At 54.8% G+C, this 19,893-nt stretch overlaps 2 protein-coding genes across 2 annotated transcripts; both read left to right on the forward strand.

The window, feature by feature from the left end:
* The first annotated feature begins 710 nt into the window (after positions 1-710).
* Positions 711-2,477, forward strand: LOC118017097 (interleukin-3-like). The gene is made up of 5 exons (XM_035015038.1): positions 711-869; positions 967-1,002; positions 2,006-2,098; positions 2,226-2,261; positions 2,370-2,477. The coding sequence occupies exons 1-5, from the start codon at positions 711-713 to the stop codon at positions 2,475-2,477; spliced, it is 432 nt and encodes a 143-aa protein (XP_034870929.1).
* Positions 2,478-13,714: 11,237 nt separating this feature from the next.
* CSF2 (colony stimulating factor 2) lies at positions 13,715-16,037 on the forward strand. The gene is made up of 4 exons (XM_035015083.1): positions 13,715-13,893; positions 13,994-14,035; positions 14,746-14,871; positions 15,609-16,037. The coding sequence occupies exons 1-4, from the start codon at positions 13,735-13,737 to the stop codon at positions 15,699-15,701; spliced, it is 420 nt and encodes a 139-aa protein (XP_034870974.1). The 5' UTR covers positions 13,715-13,734; the 3' UTR covers positions 15,702-16,037.
* The last annotated feature ends 3,856 nt before the right edge of the window (positions 16,038-19,893 follow it).

Here is a 19,893-nt window from a genome sequence, read left to right on the forward strand (position 1 = left end):
GGAAAAAGAATGGGCATCTGGTGCCTGGGCTCCATCTGGCCACCCCCCCCCCCCGCCCCCCGCAGCCCCCGGCCCCAAGGAACAGAAAGTGCTGAGGAGAAGCAGTGCAAAGACCATGGGGCAAACCACTGGGGGCTTTAACACCAGAAACTCAGCACTGGGGTGGGGGGTGGTCAAGAGATGTGCTGAACCCACACATGAACAGTTAGCTGTGTGGCCGGCTTCCAGACAAACTCTTGTCTGTTCCAGTGGGCCTATCCCTTGGACACCCATACAGGACCAGGCAGTGCCAGGCGGGGTGGGCAGCAGAGGATCAGAGCTGTCCAGGGGATGGCAGGACCAGGTGCCACGGGGCAGGAAGCTTGAGGAAGCTCAGAATCAGGCAGCCCCTCACCTGTCAGAGGGATCCTCTCACCTGTTCCCACTCTGCCCAGTGGCCAGCCCAGCTCTTCTCTCTGGCAAGAGGAGGAGATAACCTCTGAGTAATTCTTTTTTTCCAAGTTCCACTGATCTCCAGTACTAGAAGGTGATGAATAAGTCTGTGGTTTGCTATGGAGGTTCCATGTCAGATAAAGATTCTTCTGACGTCCGCCCCGCTCGTCAGGGTGTAGGCACGAGGCCTCGGTGTATAAAAGACAGGAGACCGTGTCGCATGCTTCAGAATGCCACAAGGGACCAGGACAAGGCAGAATACACCCTGTAGCCCAAACATGAACAGCCTCCCCATCCTGCATCTTCTCCTGTTCCTGCTTGGATTCCAAGCCCCACAGGCACAGGGGCGGTCCTTGTCAACATACCAGCCTAAGCAATACTTCAAGATGATCGGTGAAATTATGGACCTCTTAAACACTTCACCCTCGCCTTCAGAAGTGAGTAACTGGGAAAAGGTGGGCAGAGGGCGGAGAGGGGCTTGCAGGTGTCTCAGGCCAACAGGACTCACGGCTCTCTCTCCTTCGGCCCCCACAGGAAACCTTGGACCCAAATGAGACAAACACCCTGCTGGTAAGCACTCAGCCCACACTTGGGCACACCTGGATCCCAATCTACTTTCTGCCTGTCACCCCACCTTGCCTAGCCACAGTGTTTCCTCTGCCAACAGGGTTAACAGTGTGTATCTCAGTGGGGTCACTGTGAGAATTATGTGGAACCAATGCATAGAGTCACCAGACGAGTGTTAGGTGCTAACAAGTGTTCAATACATTTCCCCAGCTGGGTCTATAATAGGAAAATGCTTTTTTTTTTTAAATTACAAATGAAAAGGCAGCTATAGGTGAACAATTCCAAAGGCCTTAAGCTCTTCATTTTTCAGTGGGGCAGCCTAAAATTTCCCCCATGAACTTGCCTGCTTCCTTCCTTTTCCTTGAGACACTGAATCCTGTTTCTCATGCTGACTGGCCCTGGGCATTATCGTTTACACTTATTTTTCCTAGTTGCAGTTGGCTTCCATGGTTATCTCACTTTTGTTTGCATGGCAATCCTTGGGTCCAGCAGGAGGTTGAATCTCTCCTGAGTTTATTAGCCATGTATATCCCCCTCTTTTAAGCATGCATAGTTCACAGGCTGCACCCATGTCCCGCTGGGGTTGGGGTCTCTGCAATTTTCTTCCTGATTTCTAGGAGCCCTTCATTCAGTCAAGGCATTAATCCTGTTATCTGGCCTCTTCGCTGCAAATACTCCCCTTGGCCAGCCCTCCACCTTTTGTAGATCTTCTTTTGGGCAATACTTTCCCCCCAAGTGCGGAAAGATCCACCCAGACCCTGTGTGCAGCTTCTCTGGAGCCAGGGGCTTGGGGCTGAGGGAAGTAGGCCTTGCTTGGGGTATACACTCACCTCGAGGCCTGTACCCTTAGGGGCATCTCAGGGACCCACCTGGGGCAAGAAGGGGACTAGGAGGGGATTGTCCAAGGATGTCCCTGAAAGCAGACTTGGAAAACTGGGGATGACCTCAGCCATAGGAAGGCTGAACCCCAACCTTCTCCTCTTACATGTATTCTCGGTCCCCTTAGAATACTACTCTTCTGAGGCCAAACCTGGATGCATTCTTGAATGCTACCAAAAATTTCTACAACAATGAGTCACTAATCTGGAAAAATCTTAAGGTGGGTAAAGCTGTTGAGGGTTTTGGGGATCCCTGCTTTGGCCCTGACCAGCCTCTGGGAAGGGGAGGCAGGGCCTGCTCCTTTTCCAGGCAAGTCTCTGACTGTCTGCTTTGGTCTCTTCCCACAGGAATTCCTGCCACTCCTGCCCAATCCCACATCCAGGGTAAGCTGACCCCCAACATGCCCCTGCAGGTGGGACTCTCAGCCATGACTTGACCGCTAGCCTGTCATCTACCTTCAACCTAATGCCACCTTCCTGGTTTCTTCACAGGGAGAACCAATCTATATTGAGAATAACTGGGATGATTTCCAAAAGAAGCTGAAAAAATATCTGGAAGCCCTTGATAAGTTTCTTTCAAGAACAAGCACTGAGTCCTAGAATTCTCAGTCGGATGTCCCTCTGTCTCTGGGCCTTCTCACCATGGGGCCTTGGATATCAGACACGGCAGGACACCTGAATACTCTGGGATGTCTCTCACACAATCCAGGACTGGAGGGATTTCATTTTCTCTGGTGGAGTTAGATGGATTGTTCATGATCTAATTTCTGAAATGTGCTGCCCCCTTTTGGCCTTTTGTGATAATGTTCTCATTTTAATCCTATTGAAATTATTTATTGATGTATGTTTTTATTTATTACCTTATGCAATATGAAGTGTATTTATTTTAGAAAAGGAGCCTATGTCCTGCTCCTTCTAAACAAGACTCAAGAGGGGGACTTGGGGCTTGTTCATTTGTACCTCAGGTTTTAAACTGATTTCTACACATCTGGGAAAATAAACCACACTCTCTGAACAACTGCTTTGTTGCCAGTGTCTCAATTTGACTCAAGTCTTAGTAAACCTCTTGCCTGATGACTGAGCAGCCCTCCACCCCCCACTCCCAGCAAGTCTCCCTGCCACCGGACGGGCCCTGGAACACACACCCTGGCAATCTGTGGTCTACTGGGGAGCCAGATTGAGTTTTAGAAAATGCAAATCTGACCAGGTTGGTCTGATACTTAATTTCCCAGTCCTCAGAGGTTTCTGGACCTTGTCCTTAGCCTTAAGGTAGCAAAAGAGGCCTTCCTCTACCTGTTGTTTCGATTTCCTTATGCCTACAACTACCAACGCCCTTGATGTGCCAGCCAACAGAAGCACTGTGGCTTCCGGGATGAACCACACACCATTCTTGATACCTCTAAGCTTTTACCCACACCGACACCTCAGCCTCAAATGCCCTGATCCTGACTCCACATGGTGAGTTCCTACTTCAGAGACCAACTCAAATGCTGCCTACTTCTGCTGTCCACACTATTCCAGGACAGAGCTCTTGTCTGAAATAGGTAGGGAGACAGGGACCCACTGGAAGGACAGCCATGTAGCCCAGGGCAGTGCAGACAGATGGGGATGGTGGAGCCTGGGAGATCACTGAGTATGGTTTCATTGTGCACCTGACCCTTGATGTCCCAGGGACCCTTTGGCCCTGAGTGCCTCCCTCTCTGGCTCCCCGGCATCCTACATCTCTTCCAGTCTGGTCTTGTGGGGCAGAAAGGGGAGAGCGAGGCTTCCTCTGTCACCACGCTAAGGACCAATGTCATCCCCTCTGACTCCTCACAAGTCCCATAAAGTCTTTGGATGCCAACACCAGATGCTGGGGGCCAGGCCCTCTTCTTTTCTGTTTCCCGCCTTGATCCACCCCTCCCCTTCCATGATGGGTAAGGAACAGTCCAGCTGCTTGAATGGGACAGCAGGAGGTCAAAGAGGGATCTGCTACTACCTCAGAAATATGTTCCTCCACATTCCTCCTCCTAATAAAATTTTGTGTTCCCACAAAAGTAATTTTCTTCTCCCCTCTCTCCAGCCTGGCCCATGGACAGCACCATGGGTGCTCAGCGAAGACTCTGTGTTGCCCTGGGCGGTGGGAGGAGCTGGAGAAGCTGCTGCAGTTTCTGGTGGAGCCACTAGGGGGAGCCGGGCCACTGGATGAGAGTGTGCCCAGAGAGTCCGGGTCCCCAGCCGGCTTTCCCGCTTCTCCGGCTCCCCTGCCCCCCTCGCTCTCCCACCCGCACCTGGCGGCTGGTCCTAATTTCATCCTGGCTGAGGCAAGCATTTGTGCCCCACTCCCATGTGCCCGGGATGAGTGCCTGCTTGTCACCTCCTCTTCGCTCCCTGGAGAGTGGGTTCGCAACCCTCCGCCTCTGCCAGCCCTGCTACCCTCTTCCTGGTGGAGAGGAGATGGACCATGGCCTGTCCTGCCATGCTTCTCCCACGCCTCGTCCTCAGCAGGCCAGAGCCGATGGTGGATGGAACCAGCTCATACTGGCTCACAGAGCCAATTGTTCAACCTTTTAACAAGTTGCCAACCAGTTATCAAACCAGCTGTAGCTTGAGATTGGGCCCAGTGACAGTATTTACACTATGGACATCGGGAAATGCTACAACGTGGACTCCTTCCACGGGGAATCTGTTAACTTTTACCAGCTGCTGGAGCTCCTCTCACCTGGCAGTCTGCCATTTTCACCTGGCAGTCTGCCATTTTGTTCTTACCTGGCTGTCCCCATTCAGGGCCCCTTCTGGAAGCTGCACACTGTTCTCACTCCAGGCTGGATGGCACAACACTCCTTCGGTGCCTCGGGATTCATCCATTCAGCAAACTCTGGCTGGGCACCCATGTATCAGGGCTTGTCCTGGATGCTTGGGGTTATGGCAGTGAACTAGCCCGATGGAGCGGGGCTGGGGAGGTTGCCTTTCATTGAGTGGTCTGGGAAGGCCTTTCTGAGCAAGTCACACATAGGTTGCAACCTGAATGAGGAGAAAGTGCCCGCGGTGTGACAACACGAGGAAAGAGCTCTGGACAGAGAGAACAGTGCAAAGATCCAGAGACTGAAATGGGCCGAAAGCATTCACAGAACAGAAGGAAAACCGTGATAGGAGCGAATGCTGGTGGAGAGCCCACAACCCTCCTTCAGCCTCTTCCCTTTCCCTCCTCAGGCCCAGGCCCTCTTTGAGTACCTAATGACTGAGGTGGGAGCGAGTGTCAGTCAGACACAGACCTGGTGCAGGTAGATCTGGGGGGAGGGGGGTATTAGAGGGGGAGGGGAGCTCCGCAAAGACAGGCCCAGAAAGCAGCGGGGAGACAAGTGGCGGTGACATGCGCAAGAGGAGGTGAGCCTTTTCAGATACTCTGGGGTCTCCCCTTCTTACAGAACAGTCCAGCCTGCTCCAGGTTGGATTGGGATGAACATGGGCCTGACCCACTGAGGCTCACCCTTGATCCCAAACCTCAGATCTTGCCTGGGGCCAGCACAGCCCTGGGCTGGGGCCTGGAACCAAGTGGTGGTCAGTTCCCAGTCAGGTTGGGGCCCTTCTATACCATGCTCAGGCACCTGCTGGGAGAGGTGGTGACTCCTTGGCCTAATGGGAGGCCCGGGGTACTCACATCTCCCCTGCAGGTCTGTTAGTTTCACATCTTCTCTCTGAGCCTGCCCAGAGCTCCTTAGTGCCAGGTCTGTAAGTCCATTCGCCACCAGTGGGCAGCAAAGCCCCACGTGGGCAGTAAGTCCCACGAAGACCCTCTGAAAGTCAAAGTTCCCACCTTCACAAATCCAAGGTGCCTTTTCAGCCGGAAAGTAGATGACCTCAACCAGGAATTTTATTTTTTATTTTAAGAAATATTGTAGCTTTTCATCAGAAGGGCAATATAAGAGAGCATATATGCTCTTTACTAAAAAACTTGGAAATACAGAAAAATCAAGCAGAGAGAAATTGCTAGGAAGGCAAGCCTGGAAGGAGAGGACCCCTCAGACAGACATTGGCACCTCACTCCATAGAGAGAACCCTCCTGCTTCAGGAGGGGCTTTGCTCTTCCCGCCCTGTCCTGGAAACTGCATTTGACTCAGTTCAGTAAATACCTGGAGGACTTTCCACGGCTTCCTAGGCTGGGGCCAGGGCTTGGGGAGATGCTGAGCCACGCTTGGCCATGTACCCAGCACAGTGCCGTGGGGGTTATTACAGACACAGTGATGGGTGAACAGGTACAGGTCTTGTTAAAGGGGCTTCCCACAGACGGTGATGCACAGGGAGATTGAGAAAGGACTAGGGGTTCATCTTGCAGAGAGATGTAGGAAAAAGGATGGCAGGCAGATGACACTGGCGAGCAAGGGACTGAAGATCTAAGACTACAGGGTAAGCTGGGAGCACAGGGAGCATCCAGGCCACTTATAGGGCCAGAGTGTGTGTGTCAAGTGGCTCGGGGGAACCAGGTCCTCCAGATCTCCCTTGGTCACTGCCTTTGCCCCCGGAGCCCAGTCACCCTGGGCCTCGGGCACCTCTGGGTCTCAGCCTGGTCCCATCCTCCATTCATTCCTCTCTGATCCTAGGACAGCCCAGCCTGGCCTGGACACTGTGGAGACAGCAAGACCGAACAACCATGGCCTGAGAAGTGGTGTGTGTACGGATGGAGAGGGAGGGGTTGGTGCCACATTGGACGCCACGTTTAATGTCCACAGGAAGGAGCCAGAACGGAGGAAGAGAGATGCTGAATGAAAGGGGAGCAGCCAAGCAGAGCAGGATCCTTGGGCCCAAGGTGGGCAGGAGGGAGAGGCAGAGGCTGTGTGGGCCAGAGTGGAGGACTGAGTGAATTCCTTCTGGGGGCCAGGGCCTCAATTCTTCCCTTGAAAATCTCCCGTCAGGTTTATGGAGGGGGAGATGGAGCAGGCAAAGTTGCTGCTGCCCTCCTGGACTGAGGAGGGGCTCAGGGAATCCCCTCAACGACCCCATCAAGTCTACACTTAACCCCATTTTACACATGAAGAAACGGAGGCACAGAGAAATTAAGGGAGTCTGACTGCAGAGCCTGTGAATCCTTAAGCCGCAGTGCTCTGGCCAATGTCCACTGAGGCACGGGAGGCTTTCAGGTCTAGTCCCCTGGCTGGACCCAGTCCTCTAGAGGGACCTCCTAGCTCTAGAGCCTCATGGTTCCAGCTCCAGTGGCAAGCGGTACAGCCACAGAGCCTCAGCTCCATCTTTCCCTCACCGAGCCCCCAAACATGGATCACCCAAACCCTCCACATGCCCACCGCCCCTCCCCCTCCCCAGCGCCGCCCATGTACACACACCCTGGGGCTTAGATCCAGAGCTTGGCCCTCCATGCTCCTGTCCGTGTGTCCCCCATCCCCATGCCTCATGGAGCTTCTGAGAGAGACACCACTGGCTCACTTCCTCAGACAGCTGCTCCCAATCCCAGCTGTCCCCGGGACTTCCTTCAGCGGGCACCATGCAAGTGTCCAGACCAAGCCCTGCCCCAGAGGGCACACGGGGCTGTGCAGAGACCGCCCAGGGGCAGCCAAAGACAGCAGGCTGTGTGGATGAGGATGTGCCCCTCTGCAGTGGCCATGTCAGGGAGGCGTGGGGAGGGCGGCCTCTGGAACGGGAGGGGAAGGAAAATGGCCAGCCGTAGCTGGTGTGAGAGGACACAGTCATAGCAGAGCTGTAAGCGCACGGGAGTGGGGAGTGGGATGGCGGGGGTGCTCCCTCCCCTCCTCCTTCCATTGTCTGTCCTGATCCTTGTGGGACTACAGGGGCCCCCCTAAATATAGTAATAGTAATAGTAATAATAATAATAAACCAGACAGCCACTGCTCCCCCTCAGAGGGGCTGTGAGCCATGAATCAGGGACGGGCATGAAACACCAGGGACAAACTCACCTGTACCCGTGGGTACCCAATAAATATGACTCTGCTCTCCCCCGGCTGACGGCCAGACTCAAGGGCCAAGCTTGGAGGCAAGCCTCCAACTCTGCATTCATTGTAAAGGGAGTTGCTGCACCCCAGCAGGCTACACAGGGAACTCAGCACAACCCATACTAGGGAGTGGCCTGAGGGAGTGAGAAATAAAGAGATGTTGGGGGAGAGAGAGTTTTGAGTCTGTGGCCCCAAGGCTGGGAGGAGAAATTCCCAAGGAGCCCCTTCAGCCATCCTGGAGACACTTCGTGGGCCAGCCCCCTCTACAACTGGCCCATTCATTGTCACCTTTATCACTACTCCTCCTGGGCCCTTGGCCTGAGAGTGGGGTTGTTCACTCCTGTGAGGGGCTGGGGGCCTCTGGGTAAGATGCCAGAGGCAGAGGTACATAACAGGGAGCAGAGGGTGGCCTGGAGGCTCAAGGCCAGGGCCCTCTGGGACCTAAAGACCCAGAAGCAAGAGATGGACCTGCCCAAAAAGAGCCTCAGCGAGAGTCTGAGGGAGCTCTAGCACTTTGGAAATGTCCTGAAGGAGGCTCATTCCAGAACCGCCAGAACGGAAAGCCCATCTGCAACCTTGATTCTGGCCCATCAGCTCCAGACGGAGGCAGATGTGGGAGCTGGGCACAGATCCCATGGCTCTCATCCAGCACACTGGACTGGAGTCCAGCCTCAAACACAAAGGGCAGTGAGGGTCATGATAGGACTTTGAGAGTTTAAAAGCTTCTGGTCTAATGATTTTTCTTCCTTTTCATTTTTAATGCAGCACCCAGTAGCTCTTCCCCAAGGAGGCAAATAAAGGAAGTGGCTTCTTCTGGATACCTGATGACATCCTAGCTGGGGATGAGGCCAGGGGACAGACATTCAGAGATTCACAGGCAGAGGACGCACCTCCAGCTCTGGAGAAAATACTGTGGGCGGGAGGCATCATGGAGGGCATGCCTGGGGCACCCACCCATGGGGTGTCACTGACCTGAGTGTGCAGTTGTTGGGTCCTGAGGAAATACCAAGAAGTCCTGGGAACCAAGGAATGAAGCAATAAAGGTTGTATCATCATTCTTGGCCCAGCCTTACAAGTTGGGACCCCTGAGCACTACCCAAGGCCCAGCTTACTCTGTGCAGCCCTCTGGGAGGAGAACTTCCTCTTCACCAATGACTTCCAAGTGTCTTGGGTTCTGACCTCTCCTTGACCTCTGGGCCCATGTAGCCACAGCTGACGGAGTCTTCCTGGAGGTCCCCTGGCCTCTTAAACTTGCCACATCCGGTCCAGTCTAGAACAACACCCCAAACTTCTCTGCTACCTTGGGTCTCTCCCATTGCAGCAAATGGCCTCACTGTCCACCCAGCTGCCTAAGCCAGAACCCTGAGCGCCAGACTCCTCACTTGCCTCCTGCCCCAAACCCACACATGCAACTGGTCCCCTCAAGGCCTTAACTGTTTTCACTCCTACTTCTTGATTGCCCCCTCCTATCTGTTCATTCTCTGTACACATGGTGGTTGATGCCCTCAACACTGTGTCTGTGAGTCTGGGCATCACCCTCCCTGCTCCCTGCCTAACGTGACCACCAATCATTAGCTGAGTACAGGGGCTGTGAGGTTGGTGACATGTGGTGGGCCCTCCTATAAGCTTGGCTGTATGGAATCAGAGTCCACACATGGTTAATGGTTAACCACCCTCAGATCCTTCCATACCAGTCAGAACTCACCAGTGCCAGGGACTGGAGACACCCAAAAAGCAGGATAAGAGTTGGGACTGGCTTGGACAGGTTGGGTCTTTTTGAGCTATACCTCTGGGGACCTAGACAGAGGCGATGCAGGAGGGGGGTCTGCCTGGAGCTATGACCACAAAGGTCAAGGAGGTTGCTTCGTGTGTCTGGTGTGGCCTGGAGTGATCAGGATCCCTTCCCAGGGAAGAATGAGCCACTCAGGGTGCTGCCCCAGCACCAGGGTCTCTTAAGCATGATGCAGGACCTTTTGAACTCTGAGTCTGGGTGGAGGCTGGGCTTTCTAACTCACTGTATCTGTCCAGAAAGATGCTGTCAGGGGCTAGGGCTGGACAAGGGGCAGCTGTCCCTGCAAATTCCAGCAAGGCTGAGTCCTTGGCCCACTCTGGGCTTCAGAAACCTCCCAAAGTGGTGGGAGGAGAAGAAAGGTGGAAGCACTGCCTCCTCCCTTGGAGGTTCTCCCACCAAGTCTCTGGACAGGCAACAGTTTCTTCTGTGAGGCAACGACAATTAAACCCATTGTAGAGATAAGGGAGCCAAGGCTTAGGAAGGAGGGATGCCCTTGGGCTACCCAGGGGTCAGTGGTGGGGAGCCCAAACCTGAAACACAGAGGTGCCTGGATGGCAGGCTCTGTGGGAGAAATTCTGCCCTTGGCCCCCAGGGCTTCCCTGGGACATTCCAGGCCATTCTAGCTTCCCTGCCAACACTTGGAGGAGTGTCCCTGTACAGCTGTCCTGAGGGGGAACATCCCTATGCTGGTCTAGGTGAACAGCATTTCCTGACTTTCTGATCTCTGAGACAGTAGCAGAAGTCAGGGGGGGCAGGATCAGATACGGGTCCAAATCCTGCGTCTGCCATCACTGCGTGAGCTAGGCGGACTGCTGGTCTCCTGGACTGCCACATCAAGGGCTGGCTGGCCCAGCAAGGGTGAGATCAACCGAGATGCCCATGTAGAGGTCCCACGGGACGTAAAGCACCAGGAGGCCCGTTTCCTTCCCATCGTGATAACTTCCTTCGAGATAAGGAGCTCGGAGTGGTCACAAGCCCCCATTTCCTCCACAGCCTGTGGGAGGACACTCACAGGAAACCCCTTCCAGAGGGTTTTCTCCTGGCCCTGTGGGAAGGCGGGACCGAGAGGAGTCATACTGCCCACCATGGTCCCTGCCTGCACCCTCCCCCAGTCCCTTCCGGGGCCCCTGAGTCAGCACACGCACTTGATGTTATCGCTACCACTTTCCATGCGGTGTGATCTAGGAATGCCTGCCCGTGTCATGGCCTCAGCCTTGATGTCATCTTTCCAGAAGAAAGATGTGTGGCTGCCCATCAGCGTCATAGCCAAACCCGGGAACTGTGTCCTTCGCATGGTGACTTGGGTGCCTGTAGGGAAGCTGCCAGAATGAACTTCTCCTAGGGCTCCTCTTTCTCCTCCTGTCCTGCTCTCCCAGAGCCTTGGCCACAGGCCAGTCACTCCCATCTCTAGCATGCCCCTAGCCCTTAAAAACTGCTGTGCTGGGCCCTCAGCCCTTCTTCCTGGCTAACCCTCTCTGGCCTTAGTGATTGCATGGACACGGGCCATCCACATCCAGGTCTGTCTCCTGCACAGGCAGCCTCCAAACCACTGTCACTTCCTGTGGGTCCTGAGACACTGCAAACCTGCTCCTTCATCCCTAGCTCCCCAGCTTAGATGCCTGGACAGTGGTTCTAACTCTTTCTACTTATATGCAAAAGCACGCTCTGGGGAGGGTGTTGAGTAGATTAATCTTGCTTCTCCATCCATGGGGCTACAGAGTACATAAAGGTAGGGCCCTGTTTTCCACCATCCTTGTATCCTCCTCCCCTGCTGGGAACCTAGTAGGTGCTCAATAAAAATGAATGAATGACTGAATTACTCCATTGTATCAGCAAGTCCTGAATAATTCTACCTCCCAAATCTCTCTGGAATCTGCCTCCTCTTCACCATACCTGCTCCTAAAGCTGTCTCTTTGTTCCCCAAATACTCTTCCACTAGGCTGTCCTCTCCCTCCCTCCCACAGTCTGACTTGCCCACCCGACGCTACTAGCCCTTTCAGCCTGTGCTGGGAGGCAGCATCTCCCAGGAAGCTCTTTGATCCCCCGCAAGGCCCCGAACCGGGAGAAGTGTTTTCTTGGGATTCCTCAGCTCTGAACTTCCCCCATCCCAGCCTGGATCCACACAATGGGAGGGTCCAGTGCTGTCTGTCTCCCCTACCAGGCTGAGAGCCCCTAGGGCCAGGTGCGAGGGCCATTGGGAGGGTCCCATCCACTTCCTCCCCAGCACAGGGCCTGATGTGGATTGGAAGAGTTTGCTGACTGTCTGAGCTGTGACAACTCATTTCCAAAAGAAAAGTCACCTTCCATCTCAGAGGGGCCACACCAGCTCTGTGCCTCCTTGACTACCAGCTTCGCCACTGCCTGTGGCCCCCCACTCTCCACCACCCAGGTTCCAGAACACTGCCTGACACAGACCTCCACTCTGAGGCATCTGCATCTAGCGTTCTTGACCTCTCCTGTGCCTTCTAAGACCTCCCCGGAAGGGGCTGAGCAGAGCCCTCATGGAAAAGCACGAAGGACCAGGGCCTGGACATGCCATACTCTCACCCCAGCCTGGCCACCTGGGAATGTTCCACCAGCTCAGAAGGGCAGGGATGGCAATATGTTGGGCCCCAGTGGGGTCTGAAGGACTAACGTCTGTCTTCCCTATGCAAGGGCAGCAACCCTTCTGCCATCCAGTGAAACCTGCCAGGGCCGCAGGCTCGGGCCACAGTACTTAGACCATGAGTCCTACCTGCTGTTGAGCCCAGCAGAGTATCATCGCTTGTGTCCTACCCCATCAAACTAGACCACATCGGGGGGCCAAAAATCTCACACCCATTGTGGGGAGCTTCTATCAGAGGGCCATCTGCAGAGGCATGGGGGCTCACATAGGTGCACCTCATGTAAAACATCCAATCACACTGGCACACAGACACTCAGAAGTCTGCACGTGGGCACCCCACACCCCTGCGCCATGAAACTCCGAGCATGGGGCAGCAAACACAAACTCGTGCTGTCCTCTCCAAACTCCTTTGTGAAAATCAAACACTTGTCAGCCCCTCAAGAGCCTGTGGCTTTTTCAGAAGCAGTTCCTGTTCCACAGAGAGGCCTCTGGAACTGGAGGTGAGCTGGGGCGGGGGCCATGAAGAAATGAAACCTGGAAGACCTCGTTTGAGAAGCCGCTGTCCCCTGCCCCCTGCCAGGGGCTACATGTAGGAGCGCAGTGCCTATCTCAGATGGGCAGTCTGGCCCGCAGAGGGAGATGAGGCTCGCATAGTTCAGAACGAAGAGTCACTTAGCAAGGTGGTACTGGAGCCAGAACTTGAACTCAGAGCCCCAACCCACCTCTGCAGCTTGGGGGTTGAACACAGCTGTGGAAAGGGGACTGTTGCTGTCAGATGGGATCTTACCATGAAGGCACACTCTGCAATCTTGCCGGCTGGATGTGCCGTGCACACACCTGTCACTCTCCCTGCTCACAGGGGCTGTGGGGCAGAGGTCCCTGGCTGGGCAGAGCTTGCCAACTACTCTGGATCCTTGCTGGGAGCTGTTGCAGGACTCTGGCATCTGGCTGGATTCTGCCTAGGTGGACACTGGTGCAGGCCTGTGAGGGTCTTCCTCCCACTCAGATCTCTCACTGTGGCCAGAGGAGAGGGATCTAGGAGGAGAAGGGGGAGGCTGGGCTTGGAATGGGCCCCAGGGGCACAGCCAGCCCAAAGGCTTCTTGGGATCAGAGGCAGGGTGGAGAGCCTGGGCGTAGGAGCTCAGTCCAGTATCTCCCAGGCCCCGCCCTGGCCACTCCAGGCCAGGAAGTCCAAGCTGTGCTGAGGCCCCTCAGAGGGAGGGGGCAGCCTCATTGGCCAGACTACCGGGGGGGCAGGAGAGTGCTCAAGGAGGCAGGCGGATGCGCTGCCAGTTCTTGGAAGGGCTCATGAACAAAAACCCCTGAGCCTGACCACCTGGAGGAAAGGCTCACCGTTCCCATGTGTGATAAGGGCCAGGAGATTCCACAGGTCAGGTAGTTCCCCCGCCCCCCTGGCGTTTTGTGGTCACCATTAATCATTTCCTCTAACTGTGTATATAAGAGCTCTTTTGCCAGTGAGCCCAGTGCTCAGAGAGAAAGGCTAAAGTCCTCAGGAGGATGTGGCTGCAGAACCTGCTTTTCCTGGGCACTGTGGTCTGCAGCATCTCTGCACCCACCAGCTCCCCCAGACCTGTTACCCGACCCTCTCAGCACGTGGATGCCATCCAAGAGGCCCTGAGCCTTCTGAACAAAAGTAGGGACGAGACTGCTGTGATGGTGAGTTAGGGAGCGAGTGCAGGCTGTGCCTGGGCCACCTCGCTGGCCCGGACTGGCCCTGCCTGTCAGCTTCATCAAACGGTATTTTGCTTTTCTACAGAATGAAGTAGTAAAAGTCGTCTCTGGAATGTTTGACCGCCAGGTAAGATGCTTCACTCTGACACACCTTCCCAGAGGCCTCTACGTTGGGGGGGGGGGGGGGTGGCTCCATTTCAGATGAACTCTCACAGGGTGGTCGGTCCACTTTCTCTCCAATCAGCTGGCTGCCAGGAGGGGCTCTCTGGAGGCCACTGGCCTTGCCCCTGTGGCAGTCACGTGAACTCCTTCATTAGCCGAGCAGCCACGAGCAGACCTAGCATTCAAGGGGCCTGGGGTCACCAGGGGACAGGTGGGTAAGCGGCAGTTACTTCAAGACACAGGGGCTGTGGGCTTGGGGCACTCATGAGACTAAGCCCTGTGAAGAGAGCACGCTGGCTACAGAGAGGCACAGAGAGACTTCAGGAACAAGCCTTATTCAATTCGCAGGTCGGGGTGGGGGGGAATGCCCCACCCTGCTACCTTCTCCCCGAATGGTGGGGGGATAGCGACCTCCTTTCCTGGGGCCTGGGACCCTCTCGAGATGCCAGGGAACATGGCTGTGCTAGCTGAGGGTGGCCTGAGCCGAATGGGGCAGATTTGTGTTGGCATGAACAGAGCAGTGTGTATGACTGAACCCGGCATCATCTTGTGCCCCTCCCAAGTCCTCCTCTTGGGGGACAGGGCTGAGAACAGGAAAGAGTGACGGGGAGCGTGTCGTGTGCCCACCAGAGGGCACTTGTCCACTACTCGCCAAGTAACGGACGTTTCTCACAGGAGCCGACATGCTTGCAGACCCGCCTACGGTTGTACAGGGAAGGCCTGCAGGGCAGCCTCAGCAGCCTCAAGCGACCCCTAACCCTGATGGCCAACCACTACAAGCAGCACTGCCCTCCTACGCCCGTGAGTGCCCACGTCAGGGCCCCAAGCCGGAAGGTCTTGGTCTAGGAGGGTGGAAGGGTGGCTAAGAAGGGATCTTCGGCTGTAGCTGTTCAGGACCCCAAAGGGGTTCTGTGTCAACAGATCTGTCAGCATTAGGCCCTCTAAGCAAGCCGCCCTGCCGATTTTCATCCCTAGGAGTTAAAGCCACGGAGCTCTGGGGGCCTATATGCTCCCCAGCGGGAGCCGCTTCTGTCCTTACTATCATTAATGAGGTCAGAGGTGAGGCAAACCCAAGGAAACTCAGGTCCTGCCTAAGGCCCGGGGTGTATTCCGGGGCCTAAGTGCCACCTCCGTGGCCCCTTGTGAGGTGCCTAATTGCATGGGAGCAAGGAGGGGGGTCACACCCAGATTGGACAAAGGCCCCAAACACTTCTTTTCTGTAGGGAGTGAGGCTCATGGCCTTGACTCCTGCCCCTTCTGGGCTGCTGGCCTGAGAGCGAGGCGTCGCCGGCCCAGCCGCCCGGCCCAGCAGACCAGCTTTGGGCTGGCATGTTGTCAGGCCCCTGGCAGAGCTGTGCACCCTTTGGGTGGCACACGGTGGCAAGCTTGTCATCTGACCCAGGTCAGCAGGCAGGCTCCAAACGGGCCTGCCGGCCTCTGCGTTCTAGAGGGCAGTGCAGAAACGCAGCAGTGCTTCCCCAACGTTACCCACTCACACCTGGACTCAAAGTTTTCTTGTTCTTTTTCTTTTTTTCAAGGAAACTCCCTGTGCAACCCAGACTATCACCCTCAGAAGTTTCAAAGAGAACCTGAAGGAATTTCTGTTTGACATCCCCTTTGACTGCTGGTAGCCAGAAACAACGGAGGCCAGTGCAGCCAGGAGCCAGCCCTGAGCGCGCAGCTCCCAAATCACTGCCCTCCTCCCCACGGATGGCTGAAACCCAGGGTCTTCACCTTTGAGGGACCATAAGGCGGGCCAGGGCTGTGGGGGGCACGGACTTGCTCTGAGCCATGCTGCCCCTGATACCAGCTTGGTATATGGGGAGCGGAGAATGTTTTACATTGGCAGGGATCCGTAATATTTATTTATATATTTATGTATTTTAATATTTATTTATTTATTTATTTAAGATCATACTCTGTATTTATTCAAGATGTTTTGCCATAATAATAAATTATTAAAAGCCTGTTCTTATTTGTGCAGTTTCCCGTTTGTTTTCAGCCATGAGCAAAGGCTGATGGTGCTCTCCTCCCCATAGGGCAAGGTCGGGGGGGAGGGGGGAGAGGAGCTGCCAGGTTCAGAAGGGGCAGGGTGCTCCAGCAGAGCAGAGGGGAGGTAAGAGTTGGCCTAGGCATGGTACTCTGCACACCCAGATGTGCTCCGCTGGATACTCAAGGGCTCCCACTGCAGAAAGAGGTTTTCAGGTTCACTTGGAAGTCCAAGGCACCTGGTCAGTGGGAACTTGCTCCAGGACAAGGCCATCATACTTCATGAGAAGGCTTGGGAGTTCCCGGGACTTGGCTGGCCACTGGCTGAATGGGCCTGCCCTACAGTGAGGCAAACACCTGTGCCCCTCAGAGGCCTGGCCCTGTGGCCACATCCTGATCCTCACACTCAGGGCCTCAGCGACTCCTAAGGTGAACCAGTAGATAGACTAGCTGTTCAGGGGGGTGGAAAAAAAAACAAAACAAAATCACAGGGGTCAGAGCCCAGCATATTTACCAAACTTTCCCCCAAATGGGTGATCCTAATATGTGAGAGTCAGAATGTATATTCGGAATCTGTCAGCACGTGGCTCTAGCGTGGCATTTTTCTGAGCTGGCTTTTATTTTTACATGAAGTTTTGCATCTAACCAGGTGCCTTCCTCTAAAACCCCAGGCCTTCAGGCCAAGAAATAGCAGCGCTCCGTTCTTCCCTTGCTTTGCCAGCCTGGTTGGAGGCTGTGTTCTGAAACCTATTCCCCTGTCTCCCTCCCGGGGACTATGAGGAAGTGGGTGTGTCTGCAAGTGTCAGGTGGACAGGACAGCAAAGCCAGCCTTCTCCTTGACAGGGGGGCCTGAGGAAGCTGGCTTGGTGCCCCTGCCTCGCTCTCTCTCCACCCCACCTGCTCTCTCTGCTCAGGCCTACACCTGCAGACAGCACCAGTCCTGGCCAAAGACCTGTCCCAACAAGCAGGCAGAAAGGTCATGACTTGAAATTTGATTACAAATAAAAATTCTTAGACCAAGCGTGATTTTCAACAAAGACAAGACTCCAAGAAGTGTGCTGTGGTCATAGAAAAATGCATGAAAAGCACATTTGCCCGGCGATAAGGTCCTCTCTGTCTTCCACGTAAGCCAGTGATGACTGATAAGAGATTTAGCATTTCCTTAGACTCGCATATATAGGTTACCCCTCTCCACAGAAATGCTGCCAAGCCCAGGGCTCAGATCGGCCTGGAGCTACCCTCAAGTCCTACCATGTACCTGTACGTGTTCCTGGTTTGTGCACTCTGGGGATCAGAAAACCGTTGCGCCTCCATGAAGACAGCCAACGTGTCTGCCTACGACAATCACACAGCAGTCTGTGCTGAAATTCAGAAAGAACTTTCGGCTGACAACATTATATACAATGTAAGTCTGGGTCTTCATCAAACATCACTTTGCTCTCAGTGGCCCTTTGTGTTTCTGACCAATCTCTCCTGCTTTCAGGGTTCCTTCAAAAGGCCGCAGAACACCAGTGAGGTAAGGAACCGTCGCCGCGTGGACCTTTGTGATCACATTTGAAAGGGATCATCACCCCAGTCAGCATCCAGCGCAGAGATAAGAACAAAAGACACTGGAGTGAGGAATCTGGGGCGGCGGGGGGCGGGGGATGCAGAGTTTGAGTTTGGGGCCTCCAGCTCAACCAACAGATGAATCAGTGGCCACGTTCTAGGCTTTTCCAGGCTCTCTGATCATCACCCCAGATTAGCCCTGGGCCTGGGGAGAGATCAGACACCCCTTGCACCTGTGGGACACCTGCAGGACAATCAGGGTAGGGCCTGAATTTGAGTTCAGGGCTCCATCTAGCCAGGGTGACCAGAGATGGACAAGGCTGGGGGTCAACTGGTGCTCAGCTGATTACCACCACCAACCCCCTGCTCTTCACCCTGTTTCAGGAGCCCTGCTATGGGGAGTTTACAAAGGACTTCATCTCCACCCTGATGGAACTTACAAAATCTAACGAGCATGACCATCACATAAAAAAGGTTTATAAGGACATGAAAGAACTCACCAGAATCTGCCCGAAGCTGAAAGTAAGTTGTTGTTTGCTCTTAGAGGAAACTTAGGCTACCACAGCCAGGGGCCCAGTGGGGCAAAGGGCTTCTTACAGCCCCCACTTGCCCCATGTGAGGCCTTACATCCTACTTTCTGACCCAAAAGTACACTCACAGACAGGGGCTGGGGCTTAGGAGGGTGGGGACTTAGGGGTTGTTTCAGAGGTCTCTGTGATGCCCTCTGCCAAGTCCCCAGGCACCGGGGTCAGTGTGGAGCAGGTCTGAGACAGGTCAGAGCAGGGCTGTTGTGTATTCAGTCTGGGGAGAGGGAAGGGCTGCTCAGTGCCAACCCCAACCGGGCAGCCAGTCCAAGGGAGCTCCAGTTTGCCCTGCCCCTGGGGCTCTTTCTGGGCTGGTGAGCCCCACTGGGAGCCCACTGTGTGGATGGGCAGTGGTTTTGGGGGGGCATGTCCTTGGGAAATGACTGAGGTGTTCCTCTGTGTGTGCCCCCTGCTTACATAGGTCCCTGTGTGCTCCCACCCTGCTTGTCCTTGTGTCCCTGTCCTGGGCAGCTGTGGGACCTGCCCACACTTGGCTGGCTCTCTCCCCACGGCTACAGATGGGCCTCAGACCCTGTGCTCCACTATCACCCGATGCCCTTCAGTGTGCCCCTAAGATAGGTGCAGAGGGCCTGACCAAATTATCTCCTAGGCGGTGGAGGGCTTACAGGACCCTTGTTGGCTGGTAGTAGAGAGTTTGCTTTTATTTTTTTCTGCTAAAAACATGGTTTAAATATGCATTTCTTATTTAGCCTACAGAATCACCCAAGAACTGCACTACTGAGGAAAGTAACTTCTCACAGTTCAAGGAAGCCTTAGAGAGTGTTGTCATATCCATAGAAGGATGGAAATCCTGTAAGAGCGTCAAGAGCAGCCTCTGAGACCCCCTCCTCTCCCTGGCGCCTGGTTAGAGCTGCGAAAAAATGGGATTGGGGGAGCCTTGGGCACAATTTTTAGCCAGGGTGGGGTGGGAGTTTGCTGGCCCTGGGCTGGCTGACGAGCCTGTGGGCGGGTAATGTGGGCAGGGGTGTGCCTGAGGAAATTGTCTGTAACTCCTACAACAGTACCCGCTACTTCAATAAAGCAGGTGTATGTAAATGCTGGTGAGAGTCATGATAGAGTCCAAGCTCCTGGGGCCCATGACAGACCGGAAGGGGCAGGGGGCTGGGGTTGATGGCCCCATTACCAGGACTCCTGACCTGGAGAGCCAGGAGTCTCTCAGGAGGAGAGGCTTAAGAGGGTGAGCAGGAGCCCCACCTCATCTGCCCCTCTGCTGCCCCTCCAGCGTGAAGTGACACACAGGACGGGTTCCATCAGTGTCTGTGCAGCTTGTTACTAGTCCTCTTCTCCCCGAGTCCTTCAGAACTCGAATCAGATCCTTTTCCAGATCCCCCCGCCCCCAGCTTCACTCAGCACCCAGCCACCCCTGGATCCAAAGGCCAAGACTCAAGGCTCAAGGCCCTCCCCTGTGTGGTCTCTACTACTGCTCCTGGGGGCTCTAAATCTCATTCATCATCCCCCCTCCCCTGCCCCTTGCTGAGGGCTGATGTGACCAAAGAAGGGTCAGACCTGGTAAATGGCTCAGGGGAATGGGGGCTTGCAGCCTACTCACAGAGGACTGGGCACAGTGGGGAACTTGGACCAGGTGGGGGGCCCCACAGGGCCCAGGGACATCTCTAAACTCCCAGCTTCTTCTAGACTAGCAAGTAGCTATCTGACTTCAAAGTAAAGCCCCTCACCTACA

The sequence above is a fragment of the Mirounga leonina genome, unplaced genomic scaffold (assembly GCF_011800145.1).
Source record: "Mirounga leonina isolate KUSES-001 unplaced genomic scaffold, KU_Mleo_1.0 Mir_168, whole genome shotgun sequence".
Taxonomy (NCBI): Eukaryota; Metazoa; Chordata; class Mammalia; order Carnivora; family Phocidae; genus Mirounga; species Mirounga leonina.

Bases quoted from the DNA above. Each gene is read 5' to 3' on its own strand.
- LOC118017097 (XM_035015038.1), top strand. From the start codon at position 711: ATGAACAGCCTCCCCATCCTGCATCTTCTCCTGTTCCTGCTTGGATTC. The intron at 2,099-2,225 runs GTGGGTAAAGCT...CTCTTCCCACAG, and splicing joins TAATCTGGAAAAATCTTAAG to GAATTCCTGCCACTCCTGCC. The intron at 2,262-2,369 runs GTAAGCTGACCC...GTTTCTTCACAG, and splicing joins TGCCCAATCCCACATCCAGG to GGAGAACCAATCTATATTGA.
- CSF2 (XM_035015083.1), top strand. From the start codon at position 13,735: ATGTGGCTGCAGAACCTGCTTTTCCTGGGCACTGTGGTCTGCAGCATC. The intron at 13,894-13,993 runs GTGAGTTAGGGA...GCTTTTCTACAG, and splicing joins GGGACGAGACTGCTGTGATG to AATGAAGTAGTAAAAGTCGT. The intron at 14,872-15,608 runs GTGAGTGCCCAC...CTTTTTTTCAAG, and splicing joins AGCACTGCCCTCCTACGCCC to GAAACTCCCTGTGCAACCCA.